At 36.7% G+C, this 25,949-nt stretch overlaps 1 protein-coding gene across 1 annotated transcript; it reads right to left on the bottom strand.

Annotated features, from left to right (window-relative positions):
* Window positions 1-4,739: 4,739 nt before the first annotated feature.
* LOC127957113 (ephrin type-B receptor 4a) lies at window positions 4,740-24,830 on the bottom strand. The gene is made up of 4 exons (XM_052555502.1): window positions 23,864-24,830; window positions 6,106-6,176; window positions 5,703-5,984; window positions 4,740-5,158 (listed from the first exon to the last, which is right to left on the bottom strand). Exons 1-4 carry the CDS (start codon window positions 23,940-23,942, stop codon window positions 4,760-4,762), a joined length of 831 nt encoding a protein of 276 aa, XP_052411462.1. The 5' UTR covers window positions 23,943-24,830; the 3' UTR covers window positions 4,740-4,759.
* Window positions 24,831-25,949: the final 1,119 nt, after the last annotated feature.

The following is a 25,949-nucleotide window of genomic DNA, read 5'->3' as shown; positions in this document are numbered from 1 at the left end:
CCAATGCTGTATTTATTTGATCAAAAATAAAGTAAAAACAGCAATAATGTGAAACATTATTAAAATTTTAAAATAACAGTTTTCTAAGTGAGTATATTTTAAAATGTAATTTATTTCTGTGATTCAAAGCTGAATTAACAGTATCATTACTTCAGTGTCACATGATCCTTCAGAAATATTTTTATAAGACGATTCAAGAAATGTTAAAAACTGTAGCTTCGTAAATAGCTTCGTATTTTTTTTAACCAAATTCTTTGATGCACAGAAAGTTCAAAACAACAGCATTTATTAGAAAAAAAATTACATCGTTGATAACTTTACTGTCACTTCTTATAAAATGTATTGCATCCTTGCTGAAAAAAAGGAAGAAAAAGAAACGTACTGACTTTAAATCTTACTGAACGGTAGTGCATATAACTTCTGAGTACCTTTGCCCAAGGCAAGTCTGTGTTTCATAGACACACACTGATTTTAATCCCATCCAATTTGAACATATCTGTTTTTCTTGCACGACCTCAGGAAAATATTACTGAGCAAATTACTTGTGTTTTTTTTTTATTACCAGAGGGTCCTCCAAGAAAACTAATCTTGTCCAGATAGGAATGTCTGTGATTGCGCTATGTTATTGTTTTCACAACTCTTCTCCTCATTTATTTTAAACCTTCGTTGAACACTATAACTAAAGCTAATTTTCTTGTTAGACTGCCTGGAGAATCATTTTTTGTAAGCTTTCTGGGTTGGTGGTCCTGCGAGCCCTGCTGGCAATCCCGCTGATGTTAAAAGAAAATGACATGAAACCGCTCAGAGCAGCGTCAGGTATGATCCTTATCTTATTTCATTCCTTCCCTTAATTATACACATAATTGTATAATTGCATAATTAATTAATTGGGTTTCGTAAGACTCACAATGAGAATACAAGATTGTCTATAACTCCCAGATCTAGACAACAGAAACTCCCTTCAAAGTAACAACTACAATATTGTTAAGAAAACTCATTCCAACTAAATAAAGCTAGGAAGACGTTTTCTTGAAAGTGTATGATACTATTAATGTGATTAGTGAAAACTCATGTATATATATATATATATATATATATATATATATATATATATATATATATATATATATATATATATATATATATATATATATATATATAAGGCATTATGTTAGTAGTTTTAATGTGTTGCAATCATCTTATAATACATTGCATGATCTACAATTATAATATATTAAAATACTTATCTATTATTTGTTGTGCCTTATGAATAACTTTCTAATGCATTAAACATAATGGTTTCAATTAAACAAAAACACTACAACATTACTGTTCAGCAGTTTCATCTTTGCATCCGGAATAAATTAGATTTGACAATATATTCAAAAATGGAAAACAACTGCAAAAATATTTCACATTACTACTATTTTCACTGTATTTTTGATACAATATGTGCAGCCTTGGTGAGCAGGAGAGTCTTCTTTCAAAAGCTTTTATACTGTGCCATACCAACACTGGTTCTCCCGCAGTAGTTTCACAATTACAAAGAAGAGATTGTACATGTGTGAATCCGCATGTGATTAATTGGAGTCATTAGTACTGTTCACCACACACACCCACACACACACTTCTTGTCTGGCCTCACAGTCCTTCACCTGTGACCTCGTGACCACACACTTTCCATGCGGCGTTTCACCTGCCCAATAAACTGCAGGATTGTCTTTTTTTCTGTCTTTCTCTTTTTCTCTCTGCCCATACCTAATTGGTCATGTCATTAGAGTGCCTTTGTACTGGACACATCCCTGCCCGCAGGCGCCACTATTATGGCTTTGCGCTTCCTTTGTGTGTGTGGGTGTGTGAAAGAAAGGGATGAACAGCAGATGTAGTGTGTTTGAGTGGATGAATGCTGAGTAAGTCATTGAGTGTGTGTGTGAACTCCAGGGGTTCACGCCCACAGAAAGCACAGCTGCAGTGTTTAACAGACGAGTACAGCCTTTAACACTCACACAGACACACACACACCCCACCCACTGCAAAAAAAACCTTCATTGAGGAGCTGAAGACATATTTGAAACCTGGAGGATTTGGACTGATCCACTCCGCTGAGAGATGGCGATTACATGAATTAAAGTAGATCAGTCGTGTCCTTAAATGAATTTTCCCGGTTAAATCTTATTCCCGGTCAACCTACACACATGCAACATATGCTGCCGATTACCACAGAAAATCATTTTGAGTCGCTGAGCATTGTAAAAATGAAGGAAAACGTGTTTGTAGCCATGAATTTACACTGGAATTCGAGCCGGCGGGTTTAAAATTAGTTTTATGTGCATGAAGTTGTATTGTCAGTATGATGAGGATGAACAGATGAATCTAGCTGCATCAAGTTATTCCTTTTTTCTTTTTTTTTTGTTTCAATTAAATAATGAAAATTAAATCATTTCTGTATATTTATTCTGGAGCTATATAAGTGCCTACTAGATATATAATCTGGATATAGCAGCATAACTTTTTTTTAACATTCATAATAACAATAAACATTTTTTTTTCGAGTAGTAAATTAGCACAGTAGAATGATTTCTGAAGGATCATGTGACACTGAAGACTGGTGTAATGATGCTGAAAATTCAGCTTTGATCAAAGGAGTAAATGGCAAATATATTCACATAGAAAACTGGTTTTAATAATATTTTACAATATTATTTCACTGCACTTAGACTTCTTCCAACAACGTTAAAAATAAATAAAATAAAAACAAGATTTTTAATCTTACCAGTCCCAGACTTCCTAAAGCAAGCATTTGTCCAATCAGTGTCACTGTGGCCTTATTCATTCTTCAAAAGATGGCAGTTATAAATGCAATCACGCTGGAGGTCTTGTGACCCAAAATATCAGACACATTGAAGACTAACATTTACCAGAAAGGTAATTAATCTGTCATGTGTGAGCGTGTCACATGAAACGATCAAAGACGGGTGATTTTGCCCTTTGATAAAAAGAACGCTTTTGCAATTTGTCTGAAATGGCAGTACTGTGGCCAGACGTGTACTGTGTGCGCCAGCTCAAGTCGCTTTGGATAAAAGTGTCTGATATATGCAGAAATGTAAATGCACCCCGGATGCACAGGACTGTAATGTAATAGAGAATGAAAATGTGTCCAGCCAGAGGACACTGATGAAATACACCGTAATCCACTCTCCTGATCTCTCCACTTCCTGTCTCTTTCCTCTAAGTCTGAACAGCTTTTCCGTGAGACCTTCTTCTCAACTCTCTCTCGCTCTGCCTTGCGTTCAGTCAATGTTTTCCCTCCTTCTCAAGTGTCACAGTCTTTGTCTAATTCAGTCCCATCTGTCCTTTACTGTTTCTCTGGGCTCTTATCAGTTTGAAGTTTCAGCCGTTGTCAGAATAAACATCCTCAAGACTTACTCATAAGGGTACGGTTGTGAGTGTGTGCAAAATATTCTGTACTCGACAGTCTCTCAGGTTGATACGTTTGTGATAGTACGTATAAAGATGGAAGTTTATGTTCTGAATGGTTTGCTTTCTGCTGCATACTGGGCACAGTAAGAAACTGTTTTGTATGCATGGAAAACCCAGCTGACCAGCTACATTTGTCAAAATGTGTATCACTGAACCAGAGCACACTGTGTTTAATACTCTATCCACAACAACCTGACCTTCTATTTTTATGGGACAAACTTAAAGTAAGCTGTGAATTTATTTTAGATCTTGTTTCGTTATTTAAGCAGACTGTATTAAAAACGTAAAACTACAGTATTTATTGTTAGTAAGGAGACATTAAACTAAAAATGCTCCACTTTTTTAATCATCAGATGGGAATAGTATATACTCTACCATTCAAAAGTTTTGGATTAGTAATTTTTTTTAGATGTTTAAAATAGTATTCATAAAATGAATAGTTCTGCTCCTTGATTCTGATTGGCTGAGCCACATTCAAAGCTGTTGTAAATGACTCAACAAACTTACACCTATGTTTACTACTCTTTGTTGGAACCACAACTGGTTCTGAGGAACTACATTGTTCGGTGGAAGAATACTGTTTTTATTCATGTCACTACACTTTATTTGCTGTGTTTTATTCTGTGAAACCTTACTACGTATATGGAATAACCCTTTTGTAAAAGCAATAATAAAAACTTTGCGTCATGCCTAACAACGCCCCTTAGCTGTTATAAATTCACTGTAAACCAAGGCTTGTCTGGGCTTATTGCTTTAATATAGAAGTATAGTATACACTAATGCAGTTATTTTAAACTTTCTATTCATCAAAAATCCTGAAAAATCCATAATGTGTTTAAAAATATTAAGCATTAATATTAACAGTTTTCTGCATTAATAATAATATTAGATGTTTCTCCAGCAGCAAATCAGCATATTATGATTTCTGAAGGATCATGTTACACTAAAGACTGGAGAAAGACTGGCTTTTTAAAAAAGAAATCACATAGAAAACATTTATTTTAAATTGTGATGATATTTCATAAAATATTATGTTTTTTACTGTATCACATCAATGCAGCATTGGTGAGCATGAGAGGTTTTTTGTTTCGACTTTTGTGTAAAATGCTTCTCCAAGGTATTTATAGAAGCACAATATATTAAGCACATTATTCTGTGATATTTAAATAGCACTTTAAGATACATCAAATAATTTTCCAGCGTTGTTTAATTTAACTGAAATGTGGCTCATCACCTTCACAGAGAGCTCCAGTTAGTTTCAGAGAAGTCTGTTCTGTTCTCACTCACCTCTACACTCCAGCTCTCCATGGCTGGCCTCGAAGCCCGGCAGGCAAGTGCAGGTGGTGGTGGGCTGGTCCACCCACTGTCCATCTTCTCCACAGAACATCTTGGGCGGTCTGGGATTGGGTCCAGGCTGTGCTGCGTTGGCCACACACTGGCCCACTGCCTCCTGGACCAGCGAGCGTGGAACTGTCTCCGGGAAGACGGATAGTGAGCGCGTGAGAGCCGGACACTTCTTAAAGAAGACGCGCACGGATAGAAGGGCCATGCATGCGCCCTGGGCCTGGAACGCCAAGTAGATTCCCCGTTTGGTCAAAGGGCCCAAACGCAGCGTTTTGACATTAGACTTCTTCTCTCCACCTTTACGCAGCAGGTGGTCCGCGGCCACCGTGTCCACCTAATAGAAATGGCAAAAACTGGTGAGATTCATTTACATATAGATTTTTCTTCATGAAACAGCAATGAGACTAAATGAGAACACCTCAACTGACCTCAAATATATTCTGTGTTTTTCAGTATTGAGATTAAATAGAGAGAAAACTGGATCTCATATCTCCTTTAGAGATTTCAATAATATCTCAAACTGTACTCAGATTAACTCAAATCAGAGATCTCAATGTGCTCTCAAACACTGAAAAACAATCAAAGTCTTCCGAAGCCCAAAGACTGTGGTATGCTATCGACATTTTCATTTTATAGATTAAGTTTCACTATATCCTAAAATGAAATAGTAGTGCACTTAATTGTACTAAATTTGCACTTGTGATGTACTTCAAAGGGTTTTTTTCCTTCAAAATGATATCTATTAATGAAATAAAAGGCCACTTAAGTGTTCTTGGAATGCACTTTCATAACTACAAGCAAGCTTTCTAAATAACATCTCTTATTTCTGCAGTTTTCCATGCGCATTCGAGTGCGTCTGATTGTCTGCATGTGTGCACCTTGATATAGGGGTTCTCCATCCACGCTGGGTGGGTTGCTGTCGCATCATCCGTGTCGCTCTGGTAGTAGTAAAGGTTGAAGGTCTCTTTACAGGATCGGTGGTGTGTGTTCCGCGATGAGCATTCGATCATGGTGAAGAGCAGCTCCACGTACACCTGTGACGCCCCTCGCCGCTCGATGAGCTTACTACGCAGCCAGTGACTGGACGCGCCGTCGGTCTGGCAGATCTGATAGGTCCTCACGCTGTTGTTGTCTTCATCTAGACCGCTGATCTCCTCCCACTACACATAGAGGAGACACAAGAACACCAACTGGTTAGTGGAGATCAGCTGTGACAATATACAGTCAGCACTGAGCTTTTGCTCTATATGTAGGGTCAGATGCTGGAGCTGCAGCTCTTACCTCTGGTTTAGAGCGAGAGTATGTTGTCCACTTCAGATCTGATGTCTCTGTCTTTGTATTCATCAGGACCTCTGTCAAACACAAGTCAGAGAAAACGGTTTGTGAAAAAAATTCAAAATGAGATTGCAATCTTTAATTTTGCCTTTTGTGAAAAAGAATGCACTAAATTGTATTTTCTGTGTACTTGTAGTGTACTTCAAACTTCTTTTGAGCACAAAATAAGGTATTCTAAAGAATGTTGGTAACAAAATAGGTAACCATTGAATTACATGCTGTTTTTTCATACTATGGAAGTCAATGTGGACCATTAAACTTGTTTGGTTACGAACATTCTTCAAAACAGTTTTTTTCCTTTTTTTTGTAAAAAAAAAGAGTAAGAAACATATATGTTGAAAAAAATTCAATTGTATTGTATGTGCACTTGTAGTTTATAAGTAAAAGAATATTTAGAAAAAACACCTTATAGATAATATTATATTGATACATTCACATAAGGCCACATAAGTCTACTTAAAGAAAGACACTTTAATTTCCTTAACACTCTTAAAGGGATAGTTCATCAAAAATGTGGGTAACCAAAAAGTTGTTAGTCCCCATTTACTTCCATAGTGTAAAAAAATACTATGGAAGTGTCAATGGCTACCATCAACTGTTTGGTTACCAACCTCTTTTTTTAAATATCTTCTTTTTGACAGAATTTCCATTTTTTGAGTGCACTATACGCTAAAAAGTGCAACTGGTAATAATGTCAATAATGTTACAAGTGCATTTTAAATTATCTTGCTTTAAATACGTACACTTATTTTGATATGTTGTCTATCACACTAAAGCACATGGAAAATAAAGGATTATAGTTTTGACTGTAGTATCTTATTCAATAATGTTTTTTAACTAGCGTGGCTTCAAGATCGAGATTTCCTCAGTCCTCCGCTTCACCACAGCATTTGTTTTCGCTGGTCCACTAGCAAAAGCAGCAGCGACCATTAAAACCCATGGAAATTCATGCAGATCTGCTGTTTTTTCAGCACGGTATGACAAGGCAACATCTGAGCAATGACATTTTTCCTCCGAGCGCACAGAGGGCAAGGGAAGTTCCCTGAGGTTAGATGGTTTGGTTATCAAATCATGGCCAGCAGAAGCTTTGGCAAAAACAAATGTAGAAACTATGGGCGTTTTTCCCTCTCATATCGACTTGCATAGCTACAGTATCCCACAGGGAAACCGACGGACATGGGAACAAGGGCATAGCCTAATTTTACACTCGCACACATATACAGCGACAATACAAAATCACTATATAGAGTTTCAACCCAGCGGTGAATGATGGTCATTTAATTTCCAGTGAACATCCTTCCTTTCATCCATTTCCACTCTCTTTCTCTCTGCTCTTGATTGCGTTTTTGCTTGAACTGGCTGTTGGTCATTACTTATTGATGGCGCTGATGGGTTTTAATCAGGCATTCATTCAGTCACCCCCTCCAGACTTCCGCACACATATCTGGCCCTGAGGTTCTTGCTATGGGAGCTGCGCTGGTCATGTGACCACCCGAAGCCACCACACGGTTCAAACCGGCTCCAATCACAAAGATCCTTTGATCTAAAAATACCAGCACAGAATATATTTCTCTCTCTCTTTCCTGGCGTTATTTGTTCAATCTCATTTCTTATCCTCGTCTCTAAGGAGGAACACCTTTATTGCTCTTTTATGCATGTGCTTTTCCCATGAGTGTTAGAGTTTAGCATACAGAGATGGAATCGATGTGTTTCTGTCTGCATGTATCTGGGTCGAGACTTGTCTTGGGGAGAGAAAGCTTTTTGCGGGTTTATACCTCAGAAAATCTTCAATGACATTAGGAAAAAAACGTTGTTTAAGCACAGATGTCCTCAGGGAGAACACTGGTTATGTTCCGAATGGATATTACACACTGTGCAGTATATACTTTATAACGTCTAACATATAAAACAGTAAACACTTTAAAAATGTAGTATGCTACATTGTCGTTACATGATATTACAATGTTAAATGTTTAATTTTGTGAATAATATTGTTCCTTTTCTGAAGTCGCTAAGAAGCTGAAGTAGAAACAGCACTTTTTTTAGTTTGTTTGATTTTTATTTTGTGATGAACATCCGAGTGAAATGTATTTTGAAACAAAAAAAGTAGGGCTTTAAGTTCTATCTGATTGGCTGTCATTTGGTTTTAAGAAAGAGGCGGGGTTAAAGTGATTGGAGAAATCCTGCATATGTCACCAGAGAGAAGTCTTTCATTTCACTGGAAGATCCAGTTATGACATTTTGACATTTTATTAAAAATTATGAGGTAAAAAATAAAAAAACTAATATATGATGACTAGTTCAATATTTAATACTAAGTATTTTTTAAAAACAGATAGGGCAAATTTCCATTTTATGGCAACTTAAAATACAGTTTTATGTATGTAAAATGTCTTTAGTTTAGCAATTCCAATCAAATAAAATATTTGAAATTCGAATTTGATGGTTTACAATGTGCGCTTTGTATTATTGTTAACTAAAACTAAAACCATAAAAAACATTTTCATTGCTTTAAATAAAATAAACATTATCTAACATAAAATTAAATAAAATATTAAAAATATATATTTTATTTCTTCTCGTTGCCAAAACAACACTTTTAATTTAGTAAAAGTACTTGTAATAGCTATAAGGAAATGCAAATTTAACAAATATATATTATTTAAATGTAAATTTATTTCATAATTTTATTTCTCATCTTCGTCTAGTTTAGTAGAAGTGCTAATGTGCTAAATATCTCAAACGAAAAACTCAATAAATACTACATAAACATAAAAAACCGAGTAAAATGACAAACTTAATAAAATAAATAAGAAAATAAATAAAAAATATTGAAATACTTTAATACTTTAATAGTTTGGAATAAAATGATAGTAACAGAAGTGTCTAGCTGTATATTAAGCAAATGCAGTATTTCAACCATATTTTGTCTGTATAGAAAATTAGCATACTGCATAAAGTATACCTACTGCAAGACTAGTATGAGTAGTACAGTAGTACATCACTGCGACACACCCGGTGAGCCTCTATCTGTATGTATCTGGGTCAGAACTTGTCTTGGGGACTGGAAGCTTCCTGTTGTTGGTTTTCACCTCAGAATCGAATCAATATTCAAAATAAAAATCAAAACTCGGTTTTTGAGCATGCAGCAGGGCCTCAGGGAGAACACTGGCATGTGCTCTTTCTCACTCAGTGACACCTCCACACACTCCTCCCTAACGCCATCCATCTTCCAGACGTTTCTCTCTCTCGCTTTCATTATTCTCCCCATCACTTTTGCTTTTCCTGCTTTTCAAATTTCACATTCCTTTCTTGCCATCCATCCGTTTCCATTTCTCTTCTCAATAACTCCATATGTCCCCATCACACTCTTTATCTCTCCGCACTTCCCTCCATCCCTCTCCCACCTCTGATGTGGAGAGGCTGGGGCCGGCTGATAACCGGCGTCCAGCTCGGAGAATCAAAGCGAGCGGCGCCTGGGAGGCCGGAGGGGAGGATGAAAGAGGGATGAGAGGGGAAGAGTGCTGGGCGAGGGAGGACACAGGGCGGGAGCTTTTGGAGATGTGAGCAGAAAAGAGAGAGCTAGCGAGAGACGGATGAGACAGGACAGATTTCTGCCGGTGATTTCCCACTGTGAGTTTTGCTCCGAGTTCAGAGGGGAAACAAATTACAGACTCAAATACACTAAAATGCACATGCACACATACAGGTGAATCTCACGAAACCTGTCGAGAACATGCCCAGGTCATATTTCACCCCACAAAAAAAATAAAAAAAATAAAAAAAGAGAATAAAAAGAATGAACAAATAAATTATCTGTTGCATACTTTTGACATTTTTTAAATTGAGATTTTCATTAAATTGACTTTCCCCTCAAACTCTATCAACATATAAACATCTATCATTACTATATTAAAAACAAATATAAATATTAACAACTCACTACTGTATTATGATACAACATTAATGTTCATTGAAGATCAAACTTAATTAAATATAAATATTTATTTAATTAATTTCATTTAGATTTTTTTAGTTCAAGCAATTTCTAACTGGAAAAAAAAAGAAAAAGAAAAAAAGTTACAAAAGTAAAGACAAAAAGTAATATTTTTTTAAAAGCAAAGAGCACAACTTTTTTTAAATGAAACAAATAAAATGAAAACTATGAAATATAGAATTTGACTATAAATATAAATATGGTTTAATTCAAAATATTAATAAAAGTGATATGTAGAAATAATATTAAAATAACAAATATTTTATTCTCAGTTGAGAATTCATAATGAATTATATTTAGTTTTTATAGTTAATCATAATATTTTTGTATATATTTTGTAAATATTGTATTGTGTTTATATATATATATATATATATATATATATATATATATATATATATATATATATAACCCAAAACTAAAAACTCTGAAAGTATAAATCTTAATGGTCCTAAAATAAAATATAATATTTAAAATAAAAAGTTTCATTTAAATTTGTTTTGTGTTGTTGTTGTTGTTGTTATTGTTGTTTTTAAGTTAATTTTTTATTTATTTATTTATTATCTTGTTGGTATGAATTATGACCTGGAGATTCATCCATGAAGCATGTGTGTATGAACACCAGGTTAGTGAAGACTACGGTGTGTGAGGTGATAGATTATGGCCTGTTACGAGGTGTGTGTGTGTGTGTGTGTTTGTGTGTGGGTGCCTGTATGTAATTACAGTGGTCTATATCCTGCTGTCTACTCTATCATTACTTATAATGGGCCAGGAAAAAGTGTGTTTCTCCTTACGGCTTGTCTCAAAAAATAGGTTAGACACCAGGATTATCACTCACCTGACACTCACACACACACACACACCTACACATCTGTCCGTACGTCTCTGGCCTGATATCATCAGTCGTGGCTGCTGTTCTACAGGATTAGGCTCCCGGTGGGCAATTTTTTTGATCTGTTTAATGCAGTGCTCCTGTTCAGACACACTGAACTGCACGGCTCTCACATGAAATCTAACCTAAATGCACTTCAGTGATAAACCGGCAGCAAATTCACAAGTGAGACTTTCACATCTCGGCTGTGTCTCATAGGAAGCAATGACATAAAATGGAGAGCTAATGGGGACTTCAAGTCGATTTCTGACTGAAAGAGCCAAATAGTGTCATGTTTTGAGATCTTAATGTCTTAAACTACACTCCGTTTTGCCAAAATGTCATATCTGCAATAAAATATCAGAAATTTTAAATAAACATTTGTCATCAAATTCTTTATTTATGATCTATTTAATCTGGCCAATACAATACTTATTTAAGGAATGTTAAGAGATCAGAGAATCTGAGAAATTGTGCACTTTATTATCCCTCCTTAGCTTTGAAAGAGCAATATAATATTCCAGTTGGTTAGGTAGGAAAGTAAAAGATAACTTGAGGCTTTTGTGACAACCGTAGGATTTTGAATAGTAGTGAACACACCTGGCGCTCACTTCTATTCAAAAGCACTATTCAAAATCTTTTTGAAAGAAGTCTCTTCTGCTAAGGCTGCATATATTCATTCAAAAATATGATAAACAGTAATATTTTGAAATATTATTACAATTTGAAATAAAACTGTGTTCTATCTGAATAAAAAGTCATTTTTTTCCTGAGATGCAAAGCTGAATTCTTAGCATCATTACTCCAGTCTTCAGTGTCACGACAGAAATCATGTGCTCAGGAAACATTTCTTATTATCATGAGTGCTGAAAACAGCTGTGCGGTTTCATGTTTTTGTGGAAACCATGAGCATTCTGGATTCTTTAATGAACAGAAGGTTCAAAAGAAGAACGCTTATTTAAAATAGAATCCTTTGGACCATCATAAGAGTCCTTCTGTCACTTTTGAACAATTTAAATCATCCTTGCTTAATAAAAGTATTATTTGCTTTTAAAAACATACAGACAAAAACTCTAACTGACCCCAAACTTTTGAACAGTAGTGTGTGTGTGTGTGTGTGTGATATCTCCTGACTTTTATTATATGAATAATGGCAAACGTGACTCTGTATTTGTGTCTGAGCTTGTCAGCATGTTAAGACGTGTGTATGAGCGTCGTGTTTGTTTCTCACCTCTGCAGATAAAGGATGAGTGTTTGTCTGCTTCACGTTTCTGGCTCATTTATGTCTGTCTTCTGTATAAGTGTGTGTCTAGAAAAGCTCAATGGAAAATTGTATTGCTCAGAGGTTGCTTTTCAGTGCTGGGGAAACTTAGAATTCTCAAAATGATTAATTAAAATAGTATATATATTATATTTTTATTTAATCGAGTAAACTGCCGCCATAAAATAAGACAACAAACTCAATTAGTCCTAAGAGATTTTAATCAAAGCAGCCAGCCATTGGTATTTTGCAAGATTTGAGCGATATTGTGTAATGACTTTGATTTTCCCCACGGCAAAAGTCTCCATTTACTCTCTACTTAATCTCATAGCTATCTTAGAATAACAGTTGAGATAGTTGAGGAATTATTTTTCTTCCAGAAATCTTGAATGTAAATCACACACTGTGGTACGTGACCTTGAGCTGATATCATGCCTTCAGTCTTTCCTGTGTGCACTCCAAACCTCTTTAATTATAGACACATCCTCACTTTCTCTCAAAGGTAAATGACAGAAGACCAGCACCAGGCTACAATTAGTCTTTCACTTTAATTAAGGAAAAGAGACAGTGCCAATTACTGAAAGAGAAGGAGAGAGAGAGAGAGGAGAAAGTGAAAGGAGGGGGAGGGATGGAAAATGTAAAGGTGGTGAAAAAAAAGAGGCCAAGGAGAAAGAGTGGCAGAGGGGAGATGAAAGGGAAAACAGGGATTAGGAAGAGATGGATGGAGATGAACAGATAGTGAAGAGAGATGAGCATTTAATTCGAGTACTGTTGCGTGACGGTGTGTTTGTGTGTCTAATGGTTTATTACTGAAGCACACCTGGACTACAGATGATTCTACTAGGAATGTACCAAACCACACACTTGCAAAATCCATCTAAATCTGTCTAAACGATTAGTTGGAGATGAAAACAGGCCATATTTACTTTTTCAGTAAACATTCCTGGTGTTGTTGTGAACAAGTTATTCCAAAGAAAACAAAAGTTCTTCTTTGTAATCTTTCATCAAGTGCGATAACTTATTCAGCCTCTCAAATGGCTTTCTGTTCTGGCTAATTTCATCCAGCCCTCTTATTTTTCATTCCCTCTAACCACCAGACATTCATATGTGATACATATTTGTCATGTTTCAATTATGATGCATAAAGTTTTTTTTTTTTTTGAATATTTTGTTTCACTTTTAGATAACAGAAGTACCATTATGAAGAAGTACATGTTCACACAATTTTTTTTAGTATACTTAAAAAAAAAAAGAAGAGTTCATATTACGGAAATAATATATTTTCGGACACCTAATTGCATGTTAATTAAATGATTACTTATTGTAGTTGCAATTTATATTAAATGCAATCATCTGAACTTCAGATTGCTATTTTGACCCACCAAAGTACATCTTTATATCTAATTTCATAATTACTATTGTCTTTTGAAGTGTATTGCTGAATTTACTGACACGCCTTTATTATAAGCTAAAATATACTTTAAATGTTCTACTGAAACAAAAAGTATTTAAAATTTTGTACACATTTGTAATGATGTTGCAGTTTAGTACACTTCAAATATATTACTTTTAAACAGTTAAATAATGATCAAGTACTTAACGTGTTTTAGTATGTTAATCGACACATCAAAATAATTGTATTTCTTGAAACCATGACAACGTTATTAAAACATGACTTAAAATATACTTTAAAGAAAAGCGTATAATTTGACGTTACTACAAAGTGCACTTTAGAAAATGTATAAAGAAACATCTCTCTTTAAGTACACTTTAAGATGACCGTCCAATTCTTACACCGTTAAGAAAAAGAAACCAAAAATAAGTTGGCTACTGATTTATACCAAAACACACACACACCTTTTACAACATAAGCAGATAAGCCAACCTGCCTAACTCGGTGAAGCGATGAAACATCTGCAACTTGCACGGACAAAATCCAATTTCTCAAGCTGTCTTATGAAAACAAGGCTTTGTCTTTGAAGGGGACCACCATGAGTAATGATTTGCTCCTGTTACTATGGCGTCGTCAGACTGGGACACGTGAAAGGAAAGTGGACTGCTCCTAAGTCCATGCTAAACGAATTAACAATACTTCTCTCGTCTCAACTTGTTTACATATTTCATTTAGGCTGACGTATCTTTGAGTGTGGATTCGTTTCCTAGCAGTCAGCCTTTCAGCAAACGCACGCTAGACGGTGTTTGCACTTGTATTGCTGTTGGGAGAAAATTACAAAGAAAGAGAGAGAAAAAGATGAAATTGTTTGCTTTTGGACACAGAAACACTGTAAAGCCTGAAACATACTTTAAGTATGCAAATGCAAATGTTTGCCAGGTGCGTTGAAAGTGTATGGTCTGAGGTACATATTTAACTTGCGTTATTGCGTTACTCTGGCAGCAGCAAACTTCAGTGTATTGTATTTTTCTGTTGGCTGTTGGATTCTTGCAGAATATAAACTCTGTGACAAGCAAAAGTTTGTTTCTGGCATGTTTTGTTCATCATGGTAATCTGCACAAATGAACACATGTTTTAGGAATTTAAAACCTAAGCACAATTGGCAGAAGTAGAAAGCTAAATGTAGGCTATAGGATAATTTATGGTAACCTAAGAACGTTGCATTGCATTAAGAGAGAATTTTATTTGGAAGATCCTTGAAGTCAAGCTTGGGTGGAACAAAAATCATGTATTATTTTGGGGCCTTAAATGTAAAGTTTGCATGCATTTAAATGTGAAGCACCCATTTCCAAAAGAGATTTTAACAATACTTATAGCTTACTATGTATTTACTGAGCACAACATCTGAATTTCTGTTTGCATCTGAATAACAGTCTACATTCACCAAATCGTTCATATATACTCCAATACAATACACTTAACTTGACCTCACATTTCCTTTACTGAATAAAACAGAAGTAATATCAACCAATTTGGATTTATTAATTGATAAGGTTGTGTAAGTATATTTTAAACGAAATATGATAAAAAATTAAAACTATTTACAAAAGTGTATGTGCATTATATACTGAAGCGCACAGTATGCTGTAAGCTAATTTTTCATTCCCAGCATAGCCAAGGACTTCCTTTGCAATCTGTTGAACTCTTGAGCTGTATTGATGTGCAGGCCATCAGCTACCATCACAGCTTTTATTATCATTACATCCCCATATGGCTACATCATGAGCACACACACACACACACACACACACACACACAAACTGACCCTTAATCATATCCACTCCAACACACACACACACACACTCATTGAGTAAGTGTCAGTAGGAGCCAGGAGGCGTGCTGGTTTGATCGGTGTGTGAACAGAGAAAGCAGACTGTTCGTGTCTGTTGCATGCGCGCACACACACACACACACACACACACACACACTCACGCACAGGCCCAGCATAACCCCAGCAGATATCTGATACATAATACACTCTCTGCATGACTCTCCTCTTTCAATCTTTTGTTTCCTCTATCTCTTTTCTTTTCTGATCCCTCAATTTCTAACCAGGCTTTCAGTGAAGATCAGAGAGCATGAGCATGACAAAACCATTTGTGCTTACACAGAACAAATTCATAAAAAGACATTAAAGTGAAGCATTATGACTTCATATGACGCTTCATTCATGTGTGTGTTTATTTAGCTACTCTTTGGGGACAAATTTGTCCCCATGAAGTGAGCTAAATATGACAAACATTCCCCTTTGGGGACGTCCTGATGTGTCATATATTAAAGTTTTCTGTTTTAATTAAATGGAAATGGGATATACTTAATGTGAACGTTTATTACCTTTAAAAAATAATGTTGACATGTACTCATTCAACTAAATAAATGTGTTTAATAAGTCCAAGTGGCAGTTTGGACTAAAACAAGAAAAACACACACTTTTGAGTCACAAACCATAAGAAACTGGATTATTTTAACCCTTTAAAAATGGTTTAGTAGGTTTTTGTCTTATGCAATAACAATAACTAGCATTTTTTGATGACCATAACACAAAATAAAGGAGTGTTAAACATTAACACTTTGCTATTTTTTTTTCTTACCAGTCTTGAAGTTGAAGGGCCCTATTTTAACGATCTAAATGCAAAGTGTAAAGCGCACGGCGCAGGTGCACTCAGGGCGTGTCCAAATCTACTTTTGCTATTTTATAGACAGAAAAATGGTCAGTGCGCTGGGGCGCATTTTTGCAATGGGTTGTCCCTATTCTCTTAATAAGTAATGGGCGTAATGTTCAACAAACCAATCAGAGTGTCATCTCCCATTCCCTTTAAGAGCAAGATGTACTCTCACCAGGGTGAATCACTATTTACATGCCGAAATATTTTGGAGGAAAAGCTGAACGCTTCTCAAGCGAAGAAACGATCTGCTCATGCGCAAAGTTAAAGCGCGCAAGCCAACACAATAATATTCTTTTACAGTGTAATCCTTTTGTTTTTAATATTTGGCATGTTTGTGTGATGCGCATCCCTGTGTGTAATAAGCAAAGTCAATGCTGAATGTGGACCCGCTCAGAGGCACATTTTCTACCAACGTGCTCTTTAAATAAATAAAAAAAATATTGTGCAATTGGTCTACAGCGCCGACTATTTTCAGCTCCTTAAAATAGCAATGCACCAGCAATGCGCCTGAACACACCTTTTTTTTAGACCAGCACGCCCATGGGCACACAAATGGTCGCAAATGCATTTGCTCATTAAACGACAAGGCGCTGGACGGAAATTAGCAAACACACTTGAGCTGCACCTTGCGTCGCATTGCGCGGGGTGTATGATAGGGCGCTAAGTGTTACAACTTCTAAAATAATATCCCAAAGATCTGTTTTGTAAGGTGATTGCCCTTTCAGAAACATAGACACCATATTTCACTTAACATAAAATTTGTTACTAATTGAAAATTTGCAGAACAAGAAACCTTTAGTTGCCTTTCAGAATTTACTGTATTAATGCGGCATTCTGCATCTGGTAAACAAACTAATTTGAACTGGCAAATTTAGTGTTATGTGGCACAACTAAAAAAATAGTCAATAGAACCTAAAATCTGAATGCAGTTATGTTGAATTTTTACATTTTTACACTGTGTGTATGTAAACCTAAACATGTCCAATCACCACCCAGAATGCTTGTGGACACCACAGTTTATGTGTGTAGAAACACAAGCTTTCGTGCCAACACTTAATGTCAACGCCAACACTTAATCTGCTTCACACACACACACCTGACCTATTTTAAGAGCACCCAGACACCTAAGTGCAGATCTTTCTGAAATACATGTCTCTTCCCTGTTTTTAATTGTCTGTCTTAACAAAGGGTCTTCGTGAGTAGATTATCTGTGAATGCATTAATCAGGGTTATTAATTCACAAGAAAGCATGTTAATAGTATTTAATGTGATTAATTAAAGAAGGATGTGTCATCATTCCTATCAACCAACCATATTTAGAGCCGGTTATGGATTTAATTAAGAAACAACAAAAATGCAACCAGCAAGGATTCTTTGGGAAGGAAATGGAGGGGGTTGCACAGGTATACAGGATGGAGAGAGAGAAACTGTAGAAGCAGGAGGCACGTGCTGTGAACTGCAGAGAAGACGGATGGCTTTGAATGTGCAGTCGCCAACGGGGGGCAAGTGGGGGAGTGCAAGCTCGGGAGAGGCACAGAATGAGGCTCATTTTTGGGGGGATAAGAGAGATCTCACACTGGGCCCTAATGGGGGAACTAACATGCGATTCAGACGAGAATGCTTGTGCTCTGTTTGAAAAGTATAACGTGATAAATGACAAGATTAGTGGAAAGGTTCATATACCTTACATGGAAACACATTGCTCTGTTTATCTCTTCACGAAACTTCCTGCACCCGCAAAGCATGACTGTTTTGCACATTTGTTGATGTACGTGACACAAATCTTCGAGAAAACTGGTCAAGAATGTTTTCATCCCATAGGCGCCTAAGAGATGAACAGTGCTGTTATGAATCAAAGCAGACTAAAAAGTTTCAAGACCTCTTTAGAGCTCACAACAGGAAATGAACAGAAAATGAGTTGTTTACAGACACTAAACAACGTACTGGCGTAGCAAAGTAAACATATATGTGAAGTGGATATAAAATAGGATTTTCATGATCAAAACAGCTTTTATAGTTTGATTTACAAAAACTGTTGTGCAATTAAGCTTTGTTTTTGAAGATAATTAATTCAGGTTCTGGTGTCTTTGTATATGAACATCTAATCAACAAACAGACAATCTCATTTTGGTGTACTGTGGAATATTACGTGTCACACAAGCCAAGCTTTTTGCTAAAGTATATTTCAAGAGCTGCTCAATCAACTGATACCAGAACCAGCTCATTTCTATGTAGTATCTCCAGTAGACCTGAAAGCCAGAGAGTAAATGGACTCATTTTTAGGCTGGGCAAGATATAACTCCTAAGAGTGTAAATGACAAACAGTGCGGCATCTGACTCTGGCAAAGTGTGCATTTTCACAAGCAGTACAAGTCTTTTGTTGGTTTAGGAACAACATTACTATCGAAAACTAAAATAGTTTGAACTCTAATCATGACCCTAGTCCTGCTACAAATCTTATAGGCAGTTGTTCAAGCCTCTAACCACAAACTAAAGCCTAACCCCAAAATCCCGGATTAATAAGAATGTTGTTCTAGGACCAAGGATGCTGGAACTCGTTCTACTTGAGTAAACCGTGTTAAAGGATTGTTTCACACAAAAAAAATGATTTACTAGCCATTGTGTTATTTCAAACCCACAAGACTTCAAAACTTGAAAATAGTTTTAATGAAACCTGAGAGTTTTGGTTAAATGGACTTTCAGCGGTGGGACAGAAATCTCTGAAACACCATTAAAAATCTCTTCATTTGGGTTTCGTATTTGAAAACAGTCTTATTGGTTTGGAACAACAAGAGGATGAGCACATGATGAAAATGTGAACTAATCTTTTAAGCCTGACACAAGTTGCAGAGGTTGAAACATATAGTTGAAGCAGACTTGGGCCTAATTTCACTGACATTTAAACTGAAATTTTTTAACCAACTAGTCTAAAAGTATTAAACCCTCAGAAGACAGTCAAAAATTGCATATGTGCAATCCATTTGAAATACTTTATCTACGAATCAAACAGACAAATAATTCTAGATACCTTATTATCCTAATTGTTCTCATTTTCCATCAGATGGTTCAATTTGCAACACTGATGGCAACAAAAGCTGAATGAAAATGCAAATTCACTCTCTGACAGTAGATGGCGCTTTGGGACAAGCAGAAATGCAGCAGTTACTATGTTTATCTCTGTAACCAAAGCAGCACTGTGCTTTAAAACACTATTTATTAAACATTATACAGAGATAACATTTTTTTTTTTTTTTATGCATGCATGCTTGCAAGGTCTGAGGTGAAATGAAATTTTTTTTTTTTCTCAAGATATCAACTTTTCACAATAATGTATTTTATTTAAATGCAGAAGCAGTTCCATTTGGTCAATTAGTCTCACACATTTCTACCACTAACTATTTTCCACAAATATATAATCATCCATAAAACGACATAAAATGATTTGCCGGTGAGGTTGGAACAATCTTTATTCAAGATTCTCTAAAAAACAATTTATGTGAATTTTTGCTTCTTGTCTAAAGTTATCTTATTTTAAATATATTTATTTAGTCATTTTTACTGGAAATAAGACTGAGAAAATATTTTTTGCAGTGCATGAGCGTTGCCAAGAATCCCATCAGGGCTGAAAAGTGTCTCTAAACGATTCTACAAGTTGGTTGCAATCAATCCTGGACCACTGTTAAGTCGTAATTGGTTGGATTACTTGAACACGCTCCTTCCAAACTTTCTTTGCAACTCTATTATGAAACGTGTCACAACACAAATGTGGTCCACTTACAGAAATGACCCACTGCATTATTGGAGTTCCGAGATCGCAGATTGTGTCTGCCTCTGTAAGGTCAAAGGTCTCCTCTCATGCTAAACGGTGATTCTCAACCGCTTTCAGAGGCATGTAGGAGGGAACGATGGAGACAGAGAGAAAAAAGATAAAACAAGAGACTCTTGGGCTGTCAGCCCCTCATCCATCAGGGCAGTATTGACACTGATGCACTGGCTGAAAAGACATGAAAGTGAGAGAAAGAGAGAGAGGGAGAGAGGGAGTCCAATCCCAACAAGAGCTGTTTGAGCGCTGTTATCATCCTATCAATCTGCACAGTGTTTGGATCACCAACCGGGGCAATTGCAGACCACACACTCAAACACAAAAAAAACACATGAAAGAATAAAAGTTGAAAAAGGATTCCTTCCACATGAGATCCACCATGCACATGCAACTGGAAGCTCTCTGGGTTTGAGACAAACATACTGTGGTAACTCTGCAGAGAGTAAAGGTGCGGGATTGATGATTAGAGATGAGAAGCGGAGCTGCAGTTTAAATCTTCAAGCGGCTAATCACAGGATTAACAACCAAAGAGAGAGTGAGGAGCGGGGGAGAGAGGAGAGCGCCGCTTTAAATGCAAATCCCTGTCTTATAAAAATCAGTTCCATTTAATAGGATTTCTGAGGAGGGATGTGCTTTTCTGCAGCGGGAGAGAAGTAGAGGAAACTTCACCACAGCCAAAAAAGAAGAGAGAAGAATAAAAAGTGTCCTGCATCAATATTGATTTTTGCATTATTATGCCACTAAACATGTATGTTCAAAATGACACACAATCATATAACATAGGCCTAATTCAGTAACACTTTTGTTTAAGAACCGATTCTCACTATTAACTAGTTGCTTCCTAGCATACATTTTACTAGCACATTGGCTGTTTATACGTACTTGTAAAGCACATATTAATGTCTTACTCTGTATGATCATGTTTTAGATCCCTTAATCCACCCCATACTTAAACAACTAACAACTACCAAATACTATTATTAAACGGCAAACTGGGAGTTTAGTAAGGCAAATGTCGCAATTTATAGTGAGAATTGGTCCCCAAACTAAAGTGTGACCCATTATTCTTACTATTATCGTGGTATGAATACTATGCACAGTAATAAAGTTTCTTGAATGCACATATTTCTTGGATGATTTACTGATTCTGTCTATTGCGAAACATGACTGCATTGCCAAAACTGGTTTAAAACAGAAAAACAACTATTGCTGAGTGTGGCCATGTGACACCAGTTGAAAATATCATTGTATGCTGTGTCACAAACTAGCATACAGTATACACCGCATTGTATGCTTCTAATTCCATTCCAAACATAGCCAATCCATGACTGTATGAGTGATTGCATTTGCGTATGATGGAGAGACAGAAAAGAGACAAAGATGAGAAGAATGAGACAGAGAAATAAGTGAATAAGTGACAGAAGGTGAAATAGATAAGCCCTTTTTTGCTCCAGGGTAACAGAAGACGGAAGACAGAAGAGTTCCTGAGCTCTGACCTCACATGAAAGCCACTGTTACTCCTCTCTTTTTTAGCTGATATTTCCTCACAAAGGGAATTAGAGATCAGTGCAGTGATCCTCATAGATCTGGCATTAGTTTAATCTCAAGCAGGGGTTTGAGTTACTACAGAATCAAATCCAATCTCCCCCCTGCTGCTTCTGTTACTGACTTCACCATATTAGTCTTTACAACTGCCGAAGCAACTCCCGCCAGCCCCCCATCTCAGCCAAATAGCAGGTACAGTTACCCGATCTGGTCGTATTGATTTTAGCAATATTCTGGTATGAAACAGGGGCCAAAATTAACAATTGAGTAAAAATCTGAATATGATATGCTAAATGATATGACATGCTATGTTAAACAGTCAAAACATGAGTAACTTCAAAACTATTTTGTCTTTAAATTTTTAAGACTTTTTACATTTATCCAGCAGCTTTCCATTACACTTTACAAAAAAAAAAAAAAAAAAAAAAGTTAAAGAACTCATCAATAGAGAGAATTCACCAGAGAAGCTCAATGTCTTAAAACACACCATTGCATAGAAAAATTGGAAATTGGTGAGAACTGTAACACACCAATATAGAGTTAACTATATGAGGTAATTCTAATTCTAATTCTAGTTCTAGGGACAAAAAAAAATTCTGATTTGCGTTTTCCCTTGGAAATCAATATTTTCTTTGTAGGGACATTGAGACAAATATTTGAAGCACTAAAATCATTTGACCTCGAAACAGGCTTGATGTAAGGGCGACTTTTTTTTTTTACCAAAATTGAAAGAACATTTAAGTTAGTATATACCTGAACATAGGCCTACTGCTTTTAGTGGCCAGTAGGCTACATTATTTATTTTATTTATTTTTTTTTTTTTATGAAACAGCATAACCAGATCTCTTCTACAGTTCGACACAGTCTCATCGTTCCGGTTTAAACGCTTTATCGCCTTCTCACTTGAGAGCACAAACTACGGGATTTCTGACACTCATCGGCTAATTACCGCGAGAGAAATGCGTCAATAACTAATTAATTGGAGCCAGTGTTGCTGTTGAAAGAGCATCACCTGCGTGTCTGTCACACAGGTCGGTTAATGGATTTCGGCAAGCGGGGAGCAGGTGTGTGCACAGCGCCATGTAATGCGCGGAACTAATCCGAACCGTCCGTCCGCCATCGATTAAGCAGCCTGCGGTAAACTGATAGACTTACAACACGTAGTCACTTTTAGCCAAATCTAGCACCATATACCCCGTCTCTGTATTTGCCACTGCAGGCTGAAACCTCAGTGAACAGCCATTCATCATTCCATTGATCAAAATGACTAATTATTGAGGTTACTGGATGGAATGTCCCCTGACAATACAGGACTCAAATTTCTATCGACCCAAGACATCCATATATCGCTCATCCTCTTCGTAATTTAACATTTGCATGTTACTTGAGATGCACTTATTGTGCCTCTGTTTGATCCACCCAACGGCGGTTTTAAGAAAGGAACGAAGACAAAGGAATGGCTTAAGAGTTAAATCAATGTTATTAAGTGCATAGACTATGGTGATTACAAGAGCATAGTAATTATATTGATTATTAAATGGCACTTTAAACTCTGAAAGCAACTAATGTGAAAGCAGGGGCGTAGCAACCATTATAAGTGCACTTTTAAAAATGTATACTTTAAATCCCCATTTTCAGGGAGATAATTATTACTTTTAAAGCAGCACCCCCACCCTTCGCGTTTGGAGTTTTTTTTTTTTTTTTTTTTTTTGATAAGGGAAAAAACTATTCAACTGTTCTTTGCTAAACAATTACGCCAACTACAATAAACAGAAGCGTTTTACAAACCCTCAATCTCACAGTGCCTCACAGTAAAAAAAAAATCAGTCTTTACTAGACTAACCTAGAGTAGTTAGCCTACTGCTAACTAGCCATCGAATAGATGGAATTTGTGAATGCTTCTCAGTAAGGCCAGAAAGAACGGATATAATACCCAGTCAAAACATTGCATTGTAAATAAAATAACACTTCATCTGTTTTGTATACATCATGGGTTAACACCCAATGTTATGGCACCTTTATATGTAACAACACGTCTTTCTCTATAAGGAGTCAACAGGTAGTTGCGTTTAATAAAATGATAGTTACCTTCTTCAGCCACCGATCTGAGCAGGAACTCCAGCAGGATAATCCAGAGCGCGGCCACATTCCTGGAGAGGAGCTCCATCCTGGAATCACGACTGTTCTACTTGGGAATGTTTACAAAGATGGGCAAACAGTGCAAAGGTTTTAGGATCGTCAGCTGGGTCTTTTACCCATCAGGAACGAACAATCGCACGGCGGGAGTCGTCAAAGCACAGAGAAAAGCCACCAAGTCATGGGAGAGAAAAAAACTTCCGACGAGAACAGTTGAATTAAATTAAGAAAAACAAAATCTAATACCGTTTCAGTTGAGTTTTTTGTTAAAGAAATACAGGTTTACAAAAAATTGAGATTTAAAAATCACTCATAACTTTCTATGCTCATCGAATGAGAAGAATACTGTCCATATCATTAAAGAACGCAAAACCTATATATCTTTACGCAGACATGTGCCGGTTTTGCCAAAAACATATGGAGCAACAACATGCCGTACGCTCGGCTGCGTGGAACCCTTTTGTGAGGGGTGTAGGTCGACTTGTCCCAATTTTCCACTCTGAAATGGGACGGCTTTCTAAAATGCACCCGATAAAACAAATCCGTCAGGCCACTTCATTTACTGACAGTGCGAAAAGAAATGTTCGTATTTGGCTCAGGTTTAAATCACATCGACGTCCTCATCCAGCGCCAGATTTCTGATTTCCGTCAGCGAATCCACCGCGTCCTTTGTATCTTTAAAAACATGAATATCCTGCGAAATAAAAGCGATGCTTGAATGCGATTATACGCCAGCTCAACGAGCGAACATCGTGCTGTTTATCCAACGGCGAATGCAGGCAAATCGCGGCGTAGTTCGTTAAGATATCAACAAAACATGCGCGTTCGAGATGGGAAAAAAATCTGGGCAAATCCTAGAAGTTGATACGAGGTGTTGAGCCTTCAGCCGCTCGCAGTAGATGTGAGGTGGTCAATGCGACTGAGAGCAGTCTCCTCCTCTCAAAGCAGCACCTCCTCCGAGAGCACCCCCTCCACCATAGGCCAAGACACCACGCCGGTCGAAGAAGCCAATCTGGACCAAAAATAGATGCGTTTTCAATTATATTTTGTCCATCCAGCTAGTTACGTCGTCGTTTGCACGTTGTGTAAAGTTGCAGTTCATCTTCAAGTTATGCCATCCTTGTTTGCTCTGCCTGTAATAATTAGCGAACTCATTAGACAAACCTTTGAACATTTTCCTTGTGACAAAATGTCAGTCCTGACACCTGCAACCCTGATTAGTGTCTTTAAAAAAAGTCAAGTATTGAAATTCATTGCAACAGCTGTTTTGGGCATGTAAGCTATACACATGGCCTGGAAAAGTCTTCGAAATCAATTGAATATCTTTAAAACGTCCTTATCTTCTATTCATGATTGGCTGGCAAAAATTAAGGAAAAGTAATGTCTATTGTCTTGTGTTCCTTAAAATCACTGTATGGTAAATTATAATCATTAAGTTCCACGGTGGGAATATATATCAGACCGTCATACCATCTTTGGTACCACCACAGTACTTTTTGTAAACAAGTCTTATCAGCGCTTAGATCAGCTCTTTCTTCAGCAACCACTGACTTTAGATCAAAACCGCTTCAGATAAGCTGTCACAACCTTTTTTCGTTAAAAAGTAAGATGAAACCGCACTTGGGGAGCTTTTTCCCCCTTTAATTCCGATGCTAATGCATCTCTGGAGCCCTCTTCATCACACCTATGTGGATTGGCGTGTTATTTGGCTCAAGGATTGCACATTCACTCAGGTTCTTGTCATGCTAATTCGAGCACTTGTCTTCTCGCTGTAAACTACTACTTGATGCAGGAAGGCCATGAAGGAAAAGTGTCAGACTTGAAAAGCTTGGAGGGAGAAAGTGTGAGGGCCTTTGAGAGAAGAGCCACTGGAAAAGGAAGGGAAACCATGCCGTGACATGTTTTATTTTGTGCTTAACAAGTTGTTAAATGCATATGAGGACGATACGATCAAGTGTGAGAAATCTGAGGCTACCTCATGTAATGTGTATGAGGTCTTTCTTTTAAGCTAATGCTATTCATATGTGATGACACCAAA

Source organism: Carassius gibelio, chromosome B5, assembly GCF_023724105.1.
Source record: "Carassius gibelio isolate Cgi1373 ecotype wild population from Czech Republic chromosome B5, carGib1.2-hapl.c, whole genome shotgun sequence".
Taxonomy (NCBI): Eukaryota; Metazoa; Chordata; class Actinopteri; order Cypriniformes; family Cyprinidae; genus Carassius; species Carassius gibelio.
Note: the sequence above shows the minus strand (reverse complement) of the source record. Positions and strands in the feature narration are given on the sequence as shown.

What these genes read in the sequence shown, in the direction of transcription:
- LOC127957113 (XM_052555502.1), bottom strand. Translation starts at nt 23,942, where the DNA reads ATGGAGCTCCTCTCCAGGAATGTGGCCGCGCTCTGGATTATCCTGCTG. An exon ending in ACTCTCGCTCTAAACCAGAG is followed by an intron (nt 5,985 to 6,105) that starts GTAAGAGCTGCA and finishes CTCTATGTGTAG; the next exon opens with TGGGAGGAGATCAGCGGTCT. An exon ending in TGGAGAACCCCTATATCAAG is followed by an intron (nt 5,159 to 5,702) that starts GTGCACACATGC and finishes CATTTCTATTAG; the next exon opens with GTGGACACGGTGGCCGCGGA.